Consider the following 17,710-nt stretch of genomic DNA (forward strand, 5'->3'; position numbering starts at 1 on the left):
TGTTTGCTTCAATGAAACAACTCGCTAATTCATATCCCATTCCTCACGTGTTATGGTACCGGTTGAGATCCGGTTCCTTGTGCATGAAATACGTACAGTAGTGGCAAAAAAACCGGACCGACCCTTGTAGCTGATTTCAGAGCCTTGTTCACTCCAGAGCACGATAGACTGGTAACTAAGACTTTCGTGGTTCGAATCCTGCCTGGGAAGGAAACTTTTTTTGTTGCTTATTCAAATTTATTCCCAATACTTTTCGATTGCAGCGATATTTTACTACTTAATTAATTTATTACTCCCAGAACATGAATTTTACCAGCAATCGAAAAGTATTGGGAATAAATTTGAATAAATAACAAAAAAAAAAAAAAGTTTCCTTCCCAGGCAGAATTCGAACCACGAAAGTCTTAGTTACCAGTCTATCGTGCTCTGGAGTAAACAAGGCTCTGAAATCAGCTAAAAGGGTCGGCCTGGTTTTTTTTGTCACTACTGTACATCGTTTCAGCCTTGCAAAGTGCATGAACGCAGTACACGAATCTCTTCATCATTGGCTTTAGTAGTGTGGTGTCTTTTATTTGGCGAGATGAGACCGAGGATTCGCCATAGATTAACTGACATTCGTCTTACGGTTGGAGAAAATCTCGGAAAAAAAAAAACCAAACAGGTAATCAACCCAAGTGCGATCGAATCCGCGCTCGTGCTTGTGTGATGTTTAGGCGCCCACTTAATGTCAAGTCAATAAATCCGAATATGGATGTAGAATGAATTCGAACACGGTGGAAAATAGCCTCGATAAACAAAGAGGGAAAAAACTTGGTGAAACTTCATCGATGTTTGGAAAATTTCCCGGTAGACTAAAATATGGCGCCAGTGACAGAGGTCTGCAGCAATTCACCTAACTCAGCATGTACCATCCACGGGGATCGAAAAAAAATGTTGGCTTGTGGGTAATTGGCCTTCCTGTGCCTGGGAATGTCGTATGAGCCGAGTGCGTTGGTTGTGTTACAGTGCCAGAACACAAATGTAAATCGCTTTGGCCCGTGACTCAACGCAGTGGGAAGGAAGAAGCAGAAGGCGGCCAGGAGGCGTTCTAACGTCTGTTCTGAACATCCGTCATTAGTAAAAGTCTGTTTTATTTAACAATAGTTAAGACTATGTTGTATCCAGACCTATAAAGAAAGCCCTGTTAGAAGGAATTTTTTAGAGTATCCTGGAATTGAATTTAGGGATGGGGGCACTATGGCCTAGCACTGTGAACTGACCTGTTACAATCTAGCGCTGACCCTCAAGCTAGGTGCATTCCAAAACCCACACTGGCTGACTACACTGAGGTTCCCTGCGTACCCAGGTTTCGATCAGGCAACCTCCCTCGTCCCTAGGCTAGTCCCCTCCGTGCGTCGTCAGCCGGCGATCGTGGAATGCTATGGAATGACGACGAAATGGAGAAATGATGGCGTAATTATGTGGATGCCTAATATAGGGAAAAATGGGCGAACCCCGAGAAAAACCCCCAACTGCGATTTTGTCCACCATAGTGTCATTATTGATTTTTCAATGAAAAATCCAAGTTCTGATTGCGACTCGAACCCGGGCCGCCTACCTGACAGGCTGGAGGTCTGACCATTCAGCCGCCGCAGGGGTTAGAGTATTCGGACATATGACTGAATTCTGGACACGTGTAGCTGTCATGAAAAACAAGTGGAGTTGGCGGAAATCAATTGTTTTAAATGGTGAAAACACTTATGGATCGATTATAAAATTCCTTCTGAGAGAAGGAAAATTGTCTGTACAAACTCTTTCATGTGACATACTGAGATACAGTATTAAAAAACAAACACATTTTATTAAGTAATCAAGGATTTAAAGTATTTTCATGCTCAAAATTAAAAGGCAACAGTAGTCAGGTGGAATGTTAGCTTCTTGGAACGCGTAAGATAATCCCTGTTGCATTGTTTACAGCTTTACGCTGAGGAAGGTGACCTTGCTCTAATGTCCCATAAAATTAATAAAACATTAATAAGACTGTTGAATGATTATCAGATACCACAACTTAAAGTATGTATGTATCCAATGCCTACCCACTTCATTTTACGTGATTCGAGTTCCGCATATAGCGGATAAATGGCACGACTGTGACCCACACAGTTGTACACCACTTCGGCAGGCCACACTGTACATGACGTGTATCTGTGGAGAGTTATGTCGTGTACTAGGGTGAGTGTATGTGTAAGTGTAGTGTCTGGAATGAGTGACGATGAAGATAAGGAAGGGAGAAGGGGAAACCCGCTGGCGGCACGTAGCCTACTCCTGTCGAATAGCACCAAGGTGGCCAGGCTTAAAATCCCCGTCCGACGGACGAATCACTATCAGCAGTACAAGCACTTAAACGATATTTAGTGCCGTATAGAAGCATTTCTGACTCATGGTTTCTTGACAAAATATGCTTCATTTGATTAATCATTGCCAAAACAGATTACTTACAATCATATTATGTACAGATACGAAATTAAAAGTTAGAGCGAGTCTTGATGGGAGTCCACCTGTATATAGGCAACAATTTCGTACAACTAACATATATACAGGGGACTCTTGTTTACTGCACAAGCGCAGTGTGTTGTAAGCGAAACTTACACAATAAGGGAGCTCCAAATTTTATTTCTGCACTTGTACAGACTTGTGAGAAACTGCCAGATGAAAACACTTGCGAGGTTTGAAATCCAACCGAAATTGCCATATTCACGGTAGAACTCACAGTCTATCTAAAATATTTCTCTACCTATCAAATGGGATTGCAAAATATCAGTGTGAAATATCAATATAAATAGTAATTCTTCCTATCTTATTCTCTCGTCCCATTATAACAGCCCTACTTGCGTAAATATCCTCTATAAATGGTATAACGTTGTTCACAAACTCTTGTAAACCTACGTACACCAACGACCAACAGTTTGTTTATAGTCCTTTCATTCCAGTACCATAATTTTTCCTATAAAAATGAATATAGCGCTCCTAATATAATTCATTACCTTAACTTTTTTCTACTAATGCCGTGTATACTGTATGCCATTTGCGTCCCTTCCTACTTTTTTTTGGCGATTATGTTGAAGAAACCTGTTCTGAGGTTGCAGCATCAATTAGGTCGGATTCTCTTCACTCCGTATGATAGAATTAATGAAGTTCAAGGTGGTAATGACAGCAAAATAAGCCTGGGATCCAGTGCCGAATGGAATGGAATGAAATTGAATTTAAGTGAGGGGGAGAACGGATGGCCCAGCACTGCGACCTGTTGAGATCTATTGCGCTAACCCTCGATATGGAATGAGTTGCGTGCCATAGATCTCCTACGCGCACCAATCCAACCACATGACTCCCTAGCGACCGATCCCTACAGCCAACAGAAATCTATATACCATTCCTGCTTCGGCAACTTCCCCCAAGGCCCCCTGTCGGTCCGAGGCGAAACTCCTCCCCCGAGTAGGTCCGCCTCGGGTGCTCGTTGCAGAAGCCATCCAACGTCGCTTAGCTACATTCCACGGAGGCCGGTCGAGGGAGCCAGTAGTTCCTGGAGGCCGCCTGTAGAGTGATCTGAAAAACCAGAAACAGGATGATGGGGGAGGAAAGTGGCGAATATGAGTGGGGTTCCAATCGCCTGATAAAGTTACCTGATAATCATTCATAGGATTAAGGGAAAAACCCCGAAAAAACTTCACCCAAACAACTCGTTCGAAAGTTAGCCAGCATCTGTTCTTAATCCATTGAGTGAAAACCCCGAAAAAGATCTGAACCAGGCATTTTTTTCCAATCAGGACTCGATCCTGAGCCCTATAGCTTCGCAGTCAGGCACGCTGACCACTATATAGTCTGGAGGAATCTTTTGATGTGTAGGACCCCTAGGTATTTAGTTTTGAGTGCTTCTGGAAACAATTTGGCGCACCTTGAGTCTGCGCGGAACAGTTTCGACTTCGACGCCATCCTGAATAAAGCAAATGCATTTAGACGACGGCCGTTCGCGGTCGAAACTGACTCAAGTGATGAACAACACGTGATAATATATCTGTGCGGTGTTTACCATGCTACAAATGGAGCGTACATTGAAAATTTATTGGCAGTGTAAAAACTTGAAAATTCTTTTAATTGCAGGAACGTATCTTATTTGGTTTTTGAGTATTACATGCTTGAAATATTTCAATTTTTAATAACTCTGTATTGTCAGCAAAGTGCAATGAATCAAGTGTAACTACTTTATTACCGCTGTCAGAATTTTGAAGCAATTTCTTGTTACTACATGAACTTGCATGCGGAAACAAGTTACGCATTGAAGCGTGTTGTTAGGGCAGATGACTGATGAGGCTTATTATTAGTTATGATCACATAAGAGGGTGATGTATCTGGCAAGTGTTATGATAATTTTAAAAGCACAGGTGCAAGAGGAGACTAATGGAGTTCAAAAATAGGACCGCGGAATCTAAATTCATCTCGCATCCTTTGTCTCTGTGGGATCGTCCCAAAGTTGTGACTGAACAGAGCATTTATAAATATGAGATTACATACTTTCATACTTTATTGTGCTGTGACGTGTTTGGGTTTGCAAACGTGAATGGAAATCTAATTTGTTCAGATCTGTTTACAAGTACTATCCTCAGTGAGACGATGTCGCTCGAGATCTGAAAGGTCTGCCTACTTTGTTTTCGTTATAATCTGTTTGGCGTACTAAATATAAAAGATTCAGGTTCCAAGCAACATATCTAGAGAGGGTAAATTTAAGGAATTCAAAAACGTTAGAGATATTGACATTTCTACTACTTGATTTTAAAACCTGAAATATACATACATCACAATAATAACAGACTTCACTAAAGGCTGGTTCACAATAAACCGGAAACGAGAATCGTAACGAAAACGAAAACGGTAAAATTCTTAAAATGTATACATTTAAATGTGAACATTCACAATTAACGAAAAGCTTGCCGGAGCCCGAGATCGGGAACGGAGAGTCGGCCAAGTTTCAACTTTGGCGTTCACGTTTCCGAGCACAGCCCACTAGGTTCATTCTATTGCCACCTAAAAGCTATTTTGTCGTCATATATTTTGTAGCGAGAAGACCGTGACATAACCTATGCATTATTTTGTTCTGTGCTGTTCATCGTAGAGCAAGTTTTATTTGATGAGATTCTAATATTGAAGTCCTCACATTTACGATAAGCGGCGCGCCTCGTATAAAGATGAGAAAATGAAGGAGAATACGTGGCTTTCAATAGCTGCATCTTTGAACACCGATCGGAAGCGAATCATATTTTATTACTGTATTGGTTGTATTACACACTACATATTCACGCTTCAATTCAGTAACTACTGTTGTGTTCATTTTTGTTCTATTACAAATGTTTCTTCTCTAATTATTTTACGTTATGATAGACTTAAAATAGGTTGTGATAATAAAGATGCATGGGCATATTTATAGTACCGTACCTAATGAAATGTTTCAGTTGAAATTTCGAAGTTGGTTAACCTGTGTTTATGTTGGCTACCTTGTACTCATGAGAGAACGCCATTGGTCAATTATACACAAATAACATCAGAATGCGTAATATCGACTTTACATATCGTTATTGACATACATACCGATATGCATAGTCGTCTACGTTCTCGGTTTATTGTGAATCAAAAATTTTCATATTCACGTCCTCTCCTTCTCGTTTTCATTCTGGTTCTCGTTCCCGGTTTATTGTGAACCAGCCTTAATTCGGAATTCGCGATAATTCGGACTCTTTTTTTTTTTTCAAACAAGATACTTCTCTTCAATACAATAAAATGTTCCATGAACAAACTTGCAAAGTGAAGTAGAATGGAATTTTCGGAAGGGGGGGCACTATAGCCCAGCACTGCGACGTTTTATGATCTATTGCGCTAACCCTCAACTTAGGCGCATTCTCAAACCCACACCGGCTGACTACACTAAGGTTCGCTGCGTACTCAGGTTTAGAGCAAAGCACCCCACTCGTCGCTAGGCCAGCCACCTCCGTGCGTCGCCAGCCGGTGTTCGGGGAATGCTATGATATGTTGACGGAATGATGTAGATGGCTAATATAGGGAAACGGGAGAACCGCGAGGAAAACTCCAACTGTGACCTTGTCCACCACAAGTCTCAATATGGAATTTTCAATGAAAAATCCCGGTGTTCGAACCTGGACCGCCTGCGTGACAAGCTGAAGGTATAACCACTCAGCCTCCGGATGGAACAAGTTCTAAGGTGACTTTCATCTCATTCTCTGAATACAGATACAGATATTTCGATCTTCGTGGAATAAAATCGCCTTTGCTGAATATTAAATTGAGTTCTATCTACAAATTGCGATCATAAAATAACAGACCGATTCACTCTTGTAGTATTATCCTCAAATTGCGACGTTCGTCGTTGCGAAAGAATCACGAAGTGCCAAGCATCAGTCAGTCAGTGACGAGAATAGACTGAGTGACATGCAGCTCCGTCCTGGTGGACATGTTTTGTTTGAGACCGGATCAGTAATAATCAATTCAAATTCCATAAATATTCAACCTTCACTTTACTTTGTAAATAATTCAACAAGTCTTACACTTCAAATATTTAGAATATGATGTAATATATTATGAAATAGATCAAGATATGATTAAAAAATTCAAGCTATGACACAATCCAAAGAACCTAAGAGAGAACACAGAGAATTCCAAAAGAAATACACACACACACACTCCCTGTCATAATGTATAGAAATCATACACGGACATTAAAAGCATAAAATAAATCGATGGCTGAGAAGCGATACCTCGTATCTACAGAAATGGTCATTTAGTTTACTACATTATTATTATTATTATTATTATTATTATTATTATTATTACTATTATTATTATTTAAATTAACTACATATTATTATGTTCACAAAATTGAACAATTAACTAATATTTTGTCCTTGAGTAGATCTTGCAACGCAGAAATGTACAGTAGGCCTATATACAAAGTTTGTATATTTTGAGAAAAAATAATTGTAAAACGGTATTTAATTCACCTGCAAATTTACATATACGATATATCGATTCCTTTCATGGACCAAAGTATACAGCACATAAGATCACATAAGGATAGAAGACGTCAGACGAGAACTAGATCTAAAATCAGTAGCACAGATAGACATTTCATGAGAAAGAAATGAACCCCAAAGCAATATTTTAGAATATACTGTAGATCGAAACGACGAAGAGCCACGGGACGCCCATGGAAAAGATAGAAACATGAAAGCGGAACAAACATTTACTTCAATCTTGATAAGTGAAGAAGAAGAAGAAGAGGAGGAGGAGGAAGAAGAAGAGGAGGCAGAAGAAGAGGAAGGAGAAGAATGCTTTACTTTGTTGTGCATTGCCTGTCTTCCGTATTTGTTTAACCAACAGAACACAGTTTAACGTTTATATGAGTTATCCTACAGTATAATCAAGCCAACCTCGGAACCAAGTTCAAATCTCAGCGAAGGTGAATGTGTGAGTATTTATGGTGGACAAAGCCAAGCCTATATTCCTCCAGGTTGTCTGTATTCTCTTGTTATACGACAAATACTCTCCCATTTCATTATCGTCTCCGTCTTCAAAAAGGGCATATCCTGTGTTTGTGAGCCGCCGAATCGACCTTTCGCCATTGTGGATGTTATTCGCAGTATATCCAAAGATAAGTAGATGAGAGTAATGGCGAATTCTAGACGACTCATAGGTCTGTATATAAGAGACACCTAAACCCCTTCTGGTTCTTTCCTTCATCCGAAGGGGCTATGATGACTCATTTACGCCTACAAGGTACGCGAGATCACCATCAGAAGTATGATTACACGAATTTGAAGATTGGAGAGGAATGCGTAGTACGGCACATGGTGGGACCAGCTTATTCTGGCAACAAATTCGGCACGCAACTCATTCCATCATGGGTGCACGAAAAGTCAATTTGGGCTGAAATTCTTGGGTTCTTAACTTTGTCAGGTTTTTCACTAAATTCCGATGTAACACGTCCCAAGTATTTATCGTTTGGAGTAAGAAACACTCTTCGCAGACACTGAAACACATTGCTATAGTTATATTTTTTTTATTGCAATCTGACAACATGCAGACAGTGTACTGTCGTCGGCAATTCATTGCGGACAATTTCGCGACAATCAACAAACTCTCCATAATTAAATGCACTGCTGACTCTTTGAAAATGTATAATATTGGCATGGTAGGAGGGATGAGAGAGATCAACTGGACGTCCAATAAAGAGATGGGCTGAAAACTTTTGTGGACAGTAACAGTCCTTCTGGGACTATAACCTGTATGGCTGATGATGACGACGGATGGAAACTGAGATTAAAAGAATAGATAATCAAACCCGCCTTATCGTCTACTTTGCACGTGCTAAGATTTTGACAGCTGTCACGAAAACGCTGCAACATGAATCCGCCCTCTACATACACTTCGTGCATGCCGAAATTATTTAGTCTCACGTGTTATCAGTAGGGATGGAATTTCGTACACTGATTGCCGGTTTCACCAACATTCGTTATCATTATAACGTCTCGTTAAATAATTTAATGACACGTTAGTCAGTTTTTGTGTTTCACCAAGTATCATTATTGCTAACGCATCTTCAAATTCATCGTTAATTTATTAGGACCTATTCGTCGCGTTAAAACAGAAACGATGCGTTAAGAAGTCAACAACATGGCGGACGTAATTATTCGATGATGAAGTTCTTTATTTAGAACTTCAACATAACGACGAACTTATATGTTGTAATAACACTCGGAATAATCATTTAGAAGATTTAAGTGATAAAGAATTCCACGAAAGCTACACATTAAGGAAATAAATAGTAAGAATGATTCTAGAAGAAACTGAATACCGGTATAGGCCCTACTGTATAGGTTAGAATACGACAGATAGAAATCACCCACTTACGCCTCTTCAACAGATTCTTCTCGCTTTAAGATAACGTTGCGGGAAGTTTTAAAATACTAATTGATGATATGAACGCGGTATCAAAAGCTGTATTATCTAGATATGTGAATAAAGTATCAGACGTACTATCAACATTAAAATAGTCATTATTTCTATAGGCCTAATAAGCTTATAGCTAAATTTTATGTTGTCATAGACAACAGAGATTGTGTACATGTTCCAATCGTATATCCTGGCAGTAATATAGCCAAAAGATTCTGCAATAGAAGATCCTATTTTTCCTTCAATATTCAAACAATTTCATAGGCCTATGTAACGCTCCGCATAGAAAAATTGTGGCTAAACTAGCGCTGAGGTAGTTTCTTTGTTCTCTGCTTATACACTTTGCACATACGAATCTGTGACAGGTTACGTTTGATTAGTTTAGGTTTTTGTTATGCCTTGCATATACGATAAACTGCATTACCACAAAAAATCCCTTATAAATTCAACTATTTTCACTTCTGAAACCAGCAGAACTACCTCAGCGCTAGTTTGTTGAAATTGTAATAGGTTAGAATACGACAGATAGGAATCACCCACTTAACGCCTCTCCAACAGATTCTTCTCGGTTTAAGATAATGTTCCGGTCTATACGGATAGCGTAATATTCCAAAGGAGGATGCCTTTTAAATGAAAAGGGTGCAAAGAGATTTTCTTTTAGGAGACAATGGATAACCCTTAAAATCCAATTTAATGACACCTCTCCTGAATCCTGCCACACAAGCATGGCAAAACTGTTACAGGGTACTAATAAATTTGCATGAAATACAGTAGAAAAGTAGTATGTAATTTATGGAAGAAGTGATTTCCCGTCCTAAATTTAGGCCTAATATAACTGCTTAGAATGCTTTGTGTATAATTAATTGTGGCATCAATTTTGAAGCTGTCGACCTTATAGTCCGCTAAATTTTCTCAGATTTCCTTTATAAGTTACAATTTAACTGCTCTACATTCCTATTATTTACATTTGGAAGCAGCTGTCTTTTTTTTTTAATTGCGGCATGACAACATACTGTATTTAGGAAGTTGTTCTTAAAAATTATTGCCTCTTACCCGTTTACCTATGATTGTTTCCTCATGCCAAACAAAGTCAGCCATGATCATATGTAACCAATGAAATTCGCGATTTCGAAGCCATGGTCGTATGAAAAACAAAATATGCAAGATACAAGTACAAAATCCCCTCGTTAGTAAACGCCTGTTAATTTTAAAGATACGAGGCTTGGTGAAACAGTCAACTTTTAAAGTTCCCGTTAAAATTAAACGATCCATTTGTTGACAAGTCGTTTGTGCTGATTTAAAAAAAGCTTGGTGACGTTAACTACGCCGCGTTTATACACATCGTGTTGTTTACATCAACTCTGGGTGGTTCGGGGATTTGTACAATGTACACTATTTTATTCGTTTTGCACTTTCCAGAGTTTCAAATATGAAATATGCTGAATTTTTTCAAGAACGCTCTTCAGTTTCAGTTTAAACCTTTCCTTGATAGTATCGTTAGCGGCTTTGTTGATTGCACGGCCCCTAAAGCAACACACATTTCAGTAATTGAAGTTTCGAGATAGGTGATGATTTCTGCTAAGTGTTTGAAATTATTTGCTATGTGCGAAATATTTTGGAGCAGTTCTCTTGAAATTAGTGATTTCACGGTTTTTTAATGGCAGAACCGTTTTCATTACAGAAATGGTTGATAACTTCAATCATTTTTGTGTAATACTTTGCATAATAGACGACTGAATCCAGCCAAGTACCCCATCGGGGCACATGTTAAAATTAGTGTCCCTGACACAGTAACATTTTAAGTTAAAAATTTAATCAAAGGTTTGTTGTGATATAGTAGGCTTAAACATTTCTTAAGAGTAGCAACAGTAACTTTTTAAGTTAAAAGTTTACAGCAAAGGCTATGTTTATTCTTTTGTAATACACAACACAGTCCCGTCCTTGATGCGGGAGTAGCCTTACGTCGCACATCACCACGCACCACTAACCTTAGTCAAGTTATTTGGTTTATTGCACAAACTCCGTACTCAACTTCAAAGAGTAAAGAGTAGTGGCTAAGATTTCGGTCTCTAGTTATAAGTTACATGAACGTCTACATAAAATAATTACATTCTTACATAATATCTTTTAATCGCTCTCCATTACCTCCTCGAGGGAAGGACGTAGATCCTAACAAATGTACAAAAACGAAGACATTTGACTTCATTCATAAACTGCTTTGTTTAAGTACATACATGTAATTACCTTTCCACAAATGTAAGTAAAATAATTATAAGTACAGTGTAATAATATTATAATCATTTCTAATATTAATTTAATTTACGAAAATCAACATTTAAAAGTTACAAGAACATATATACAGGATGAGTCGGGAGGAAAGGGACATGGCATGAGGGGTGACAATATTGGTGATTCTGAATAAAAAAGTTTCTATGAACATATGCCCTGTTCTTAACACAATCTGACATACAGCTGTTTGAAAATCACGGGTGTCAGTCTCATGTCCTTCAACAGCACTAATATTATGCGACATTAGGTTGTAGTAGGATCAATGAAACGTAGATCCTGGGCGTTGGGTCTGTCGCGGTGGAGTCATTTCTTGGCCACCGAGGTTACCCGACAATACTACACTGGATTACTATGCGTGGAGTTGGCTTAAGGGCGAAGTCTACACGCGCAAAGTGCTCGCATTTTACATGGTTTTACTGAAGTAAAGGAATGTCCGAATCAGCTCAGATCACAAACACAACAGCTGTCTACAAGAACTGCAAAGTGCGTTGAAGTTGACGATGGACTTTTTGAACATGTTCTGTAAAGAAAAGTAGCCCACACAATTAAACATAACATAAGGTAACAATGTTTCAATTTACTATTACCTGCACTTTTCATGTTCCTCATTCTTTCCATTAGTTTTCTCCGAGACCGTTAAGAATAGGACATACGTTCATATAAACTTTTTGTTCAGAATGACCAATATTAACATCCCTCAAAAAATCACGTAGCCTACCTTTCCACCCTGTGTGTATGTATATATATACAGTATATATATATATATATATATATATATATATATATATATATTGATAAATATGCTCGCGTGTGTGTGTGTGTGTGATCTTAAATATAATATTCAGATTTTCACAGCAGTAGAGAGTTATTAAAATATAACAAAAAATCCTTGCGTGACAGTCTATATAGGGCCAATATCTATCAGTCGACAGCTGGTCTTACGTTCACTGCCTCAACAGGGGTAAACTATCATCCAACCATCAGGAGGGGCCGTTATAACTGGCTCGCGAAACCGGATTTCGCTACCAATCGTAGCTCCCCAAATTTATCCCGGTACTCGGTGGACACCGCTCCCATACACTCGCCGAAACTTAATGAGAAATATTTTTCTCCAAAAAAGACTCGAGCCAGCCCTCATTCGGTAACTCTAGTCCAGGGAATGATGTCTTAGACCACTCAAATACGATGCTGGACAAAGAGTTAATTAGTTATTACAATAAATAAATAGGTCAAATATAGTATAGGTCAACTTACTATGGTACTTTCCGATTCCCGCCCTGATCCAGGACACTTTCCAAGGAACTTCTCGTGGCATTTTTTATGCACTGCAGTCTGGCAGGCTGAAAATATGAAAATATCACATCATTTATGTAATTTTTTACATATATTGTAATCGTATATTATGTTAGAAACATGAACGAAGCGAAGGAAAACGACTAGTAGCATTTGTAATGTGGATACGGAGAAGAATGGAGCATGTGGAATAGACAGACAGAATAAGAAATGAAGCTGTGCTAATAAGAGTGAGTGAAGAAAGAACAATGCTGAAATTGATCAGCAAGAGAAAAAGAAATTAGCTGGGTCACTGGCTAAGAAGAAACTGCCTACTCAATGATGCACTGAAAGGAATGGTGAACGGAAAAAACTTCGGGGCAGAAAAAGATATCAGAAGATATACAAAATTAATATATTAATCCTAAGCGGAGACTAAGAGGAAGGCGGAAAATAGGAAAGATTGAAAAATGCTGGGTTCGCAATGAAAGACCTGCCCTTGGGCAGAAAACTAAGAATGAATGAATGAATATTCTAATACTATTGCACTGTATTTCACATTATTAATATCATATTGTAATATTACACTAATATTATACAGGGACATCATTTTATTTTTACTAACATTTCTAATATTAATCTGGCTATACCTTTGGATTAACGGTTGAGAACGGAAAACATCGTTTGCTACCCCCTTCCAAGACTGGAGTTCGACGATACTGGCGTAAAGTAGCCTACAAACAAATCACTTTACTAGGTATAGGAGGGAAGAAATGTAGTTCATCAATTTACGTAAACTAGGAAATATCGCGATTTTGAGTTTGATAATTTTCATTAGGATTTTGTTTAATCAAAATACAGTACCATATTAAAAATAAGTGTTTTGCTCACAAATTGACCTATCCATTCGGACGTATTCATTATGCAGTGTATATTATACTGTCTACAGCACATTAGCGTACAATGTAGAGAATGAAGTTAAATTGAAAAATAATCATAATATGGATATTTAAACAAAGTTTTGAAAATGGTGGCCGTTCGTTTCGATACAGGCTTCAGTACTTTTGTGCATATTATCGCACTATAGACTATTGTACCTACTGTAATTCCAATTACCAGTTTCGTCCTTCGTACTAGTAACTCATGTTGAAATAATTCTGTACCTACTCTATAAAAGAGTAGCCCTTCCTTACGTACTATAAATTCAATCTTCACTTCCTCCCGATCCGAAAAGATAAAAATACTCAGATATGCTATCTACTGTCCGTCCAAGTGGTTTTTTAAGCAGGGTCATAGAAAGGAGGAGGGGGGGAAATCACGTGACAGTTAATTACTAAACGAGACCACTTATAGTTAAGTTATTTTAAACAGTAGTATAATATTACGTAGACGGCCAATTTCTAATAGAAACTAATGTTTTCAGAAAAGAGCTAAGACAGCCCAGCCACTAGCCTTTACAGAGGGGTGAGCAGAAGGGGATGGGGGAAACCGGGATGCGACGTAGGCATACGCAAGTTCCTCATGTATTACGTCATAGCAAGCGGAAGGCTGCATGCAGTTCTAACAGTGCAGGACAAAACTTGCTTACACTGGTAAATAACACACAATATGTACTTTCTTTAACATTTTAGTGTATTTTACTTTATATATATTACTGTATTTTATTACTTTATATGTATATATAGGTATATATACACACACGTATATACAGTGCGTTCGTAGATCGGCCGGACCGTTCCGCGGCGGCCTTGGACTGAGTGAAGAATAAAATAAAATGAGTGTTTATTTTAAAGAGGTGAGTAGATGAGTACAATAAATGACTTTTGGGTCACGGGGAATTACCCAATTGTAGCTCATAATTTCGTGTTATAATTTCGATGGCCTTAGCAGAACGATCCGGCCGAGCTACGAACGCACTGTATATAGGCTATATTTCGTGGTTTTCCACGCGATCCTTCTCTTTTCATTCTCTATTTAATGTTCCTTAGATATACGAAATTGATCTTACATTTCTACTTCCATGGTACCACGAGTGACGTCAAAGTAAATCTAATCTCGAACATAGACGTTTCATGTCGCAAGATAGGAAATATGGAACGATTACTCCACAATTTAATAATCTAGTCGTACTGTAGTATTTAATGTAAGATATGTAATATTGTATTAATATTGTAGTATTATCAAGACTAGTTACGTTTTAGTAATATTTGTTACATTATACCAGTGGTTCCCAAACTTTTTGAAGGTGCGACCAACTTTTCGGAGAGATTTTCGTTCGCGACCCCCTCCCATTCCGTACCGGTTCTTGATTCTATTAAAAAATACAAATCTCTGAAGCCACTGGCGTAGCTCAGTCAGCAGAGGAACTTGACTTTTGATCCAGAGTTGAAATTGGGCGTGGGTTCGATTCCCGGCTGGGCTGATCATCTCATTGCGTTTTTACGAGGTTCTCCCCAACCGAAAGGCGAAGGTCAGTAATCCATGGCGAATCCTCGACCTATCTCGCCAAATACCATCTCGCTATCATCAATACCTACTAAATAGCCTAGTAGTTAATAAAGCGTCGTTAAATAATCAACTAAAAATTGCAAATCCCTGTAAAATCGCAAACTATAATTTTGCACAAAACTAGTGGAATTTTACTCAAAACCAATGGATACGATTTTAAACAAGAGCTTTTTGTGTATTTTCCGGAAAAAAACCCTGAAAACTATTACAACAGTCATCGATTGATACTGAATTCGCCGTGTTCAAGTGGCTGGAATTTCAAAAAAATATTTAGAAAAAATTATTGAAATATGGATATATTACTGGAATGTTGAAACTAGACTTTTTTTCGGAGAGCACAAACAAATTTTGTATCAAGGAATACCTTGAGCTTGACAAAAAAGATCTTAAATTGTGTATGACATTTGAACATCGTATTTATGCAAAATAAATTTCTCGTGTATGAATTCCCATCAAAACAAAAGCGAGAAATCGCTTTGAACTTGAAAATGATATCACTGTGTATATATCGAATACTTAGTCCAGATTTGAGAGGCTACTTTCGGAAAAAAAGAAAAAACAGGCACATTTCTCTAGAGAAAATCAAAACTCGAGTGGGACTTAATTGACTATGACACGATTAGAAGAAAGTATATATAAAAATCAGAAGAAATAAGTACTTTAATACGAGTACAATAAAATATTCATTGACTTACTAAAACAACTAAACTGTCTTGAAAATGTATTATTGTATCACCTCATCATTACAAATATTCCGCTAGATGGCAGTAGTGTGTTGTGATGAGCTGTTTTCTTGTTACAAGTTGTGCCAACTATACAATCTTCATTGAACTCTATGGACGATTACTAGTCAAGATGGTTTTGTTGATTCAGTTTCATTTTTATTAAAACAGTTGTCTTTCACTTCAATTATCAATATATATTAAACAGTCTCTGGTAATGACTATCCATAATCTCATACAGCAGAAGCTACAACATAGCCTAAATAATATAGGCTAAACAAGATAGAATATGATAAAAAAGTTTTAATTAAGAATGATGAAATAAACATGAATCATTTTAAAAGGTACAACTACTGAAAGTACAATTTTGGCAAACAAAGAAACAAATGGTAGAGAGGTGATAAAAACAAATGCTAGGGAGGTGATAAAAACAAACACATGCTAGGTATGTGATAAAAATTGTTGGATAAGCAGCCATGATTAGTTGAAACACGTCGTTCTTTACAGTTTTATTGGTCAAAAGTAGTATGACGTAGTAAAAGTGTAATTTTTTTTACTTTATAACTATTAAAAGATTTTGTTTATTTTTATCTTCAGAGTTGTTCATGTTTATGTTTTCAAATGCAAAATAAATGTATGATAATAAGGTCTCATTGTTTTATTTCGTAAATCATCTCGCAAACCCCCGAGGGTTGCGACTCTCACTTTGGGAACCACTGCATTCTACTGCACTAATGGTGAAATATTCTGGTTGTGTTGTGTTATTTCATTATAACTAATGTAATGTTTTGTACTTCCGTAAATATTTGTTTACTTTAATATTAGTTTATCTATACAATGCCAGAGTCCTTAACTTGCCGTTATTCACCCTGACACTGTGAGTATGGCTTATGAAAGTCGTTAGCGCCGAGAAGCGTAGACCACTTAGTTTGTTACAGACTGTCCAGAGTGCACCACAAGCGGAGGATCTACATTACACTGTGAGTGAGTGGGTGAGTGAGTGAGTGAGTGAGTGAGTGAGTGAGTGAGTGAGTGAATAAAAATTTATTTATTTATTTGCTTACTTCTTCATTCACTTATTTATTTCTTTCGGCTCCCCCCTACTACAATTAATGCACAACACGTCAATACGGCGGTTGCTGTCGTCTGCGATACAACAAACTTTTCGGTTGATTTTCGAGTTCGTCATTTTTTCCGGTTATTATATGCTTATTTAAGTTGTGTTAACTCTCGCTAGTGGTTTTATATTTCATTTTATCCGTCTTAGTAGCCTATTTATTTTATTATTGTAAATATTTTTGTTTTATCACTATTATTTTTCTTATTATAATTATAATAATAATAATAATAATAATTATTATTATTATTATTATTATTATTATCATCATTAATGAATTATTTTTTATTACAATCTTTGTATGATTTGTCACGATTATGCTATTATTATTATTATTATTATTATTATTATTAATATTATTATTATTTCTATCATCAGCATTATTATTTGATCCCTGTAAAATTTATGTAGACTACTGGACTGTACCCGAGCACGAACATATGCTCATTTCGGGTATCCATACATATGTATTCATTTCAAATGTACATTGTAAATAAATTTGAATTTGAATTTGAACTTATTTATTTACTTTTTATTATTATCATCATTATCATCACATTATTATTATTATTATTATTATTATTATTATTATTATTATTATTATTATTATTATTTAGAATTGTTGGGATGTCCCCTGTGTTGCTTGCGCCATGGGCTTGCCCACAACAAATTATAAATTAGAGTTGGATCAATTTCATCGACTCGGATTTGAACCAGAGCTCTCTGATGTATATGCTCAGTAGGACTGTCCTGAATTTATAACTTGTTCTGGGCAAAGCCCGTGATCCAGACAACACAGGAGTTTTCT

The 17,710-nt window shown here is 37.4% G+C and overlaps 1 protein-coding gene across 2 annotated transcripts in view; it reads right to left on the reverse strand.

Annotated features, from left to right (window-relative positions):
- Pkcdelta (Protein kinase C delta) overlaps positions 1-17,710 on the reverse strand; it is a 309,961-nt gene that overhangs the window by 164,199 nt on the left and 128,052 nt on the right. For both annotated transcript variants that reach the window (XM_069818485.1, XM_069818486.1), the window contains exon 5: positions 12,538-12,623. In XM_069818485.1, coding sequence (XP_069674586.1) covers positions 12,538-12,623 — 86 coding nt within the window. The remainder of the gene's footprint in view (positions 1-12,537; positions 12,624-17,710) is intronic.

The sequence above is a fragment of the Periplaneta americana genome, chromosome 2 (genome assembly GCF_040183065.1).
Source record: "Periplaneta americana isolate PAMFEO1 chromosome 2, P.americana_PAMFEO1_priV1, whole genome shotgun sequence".
In the NCBI taxonomy this organism is placed as follows: Eukaryota; Metazoa; Arthropoda; class Insecta; order Blattodea; family Blattidae; genus Periplaneta; species Periplaneta americana.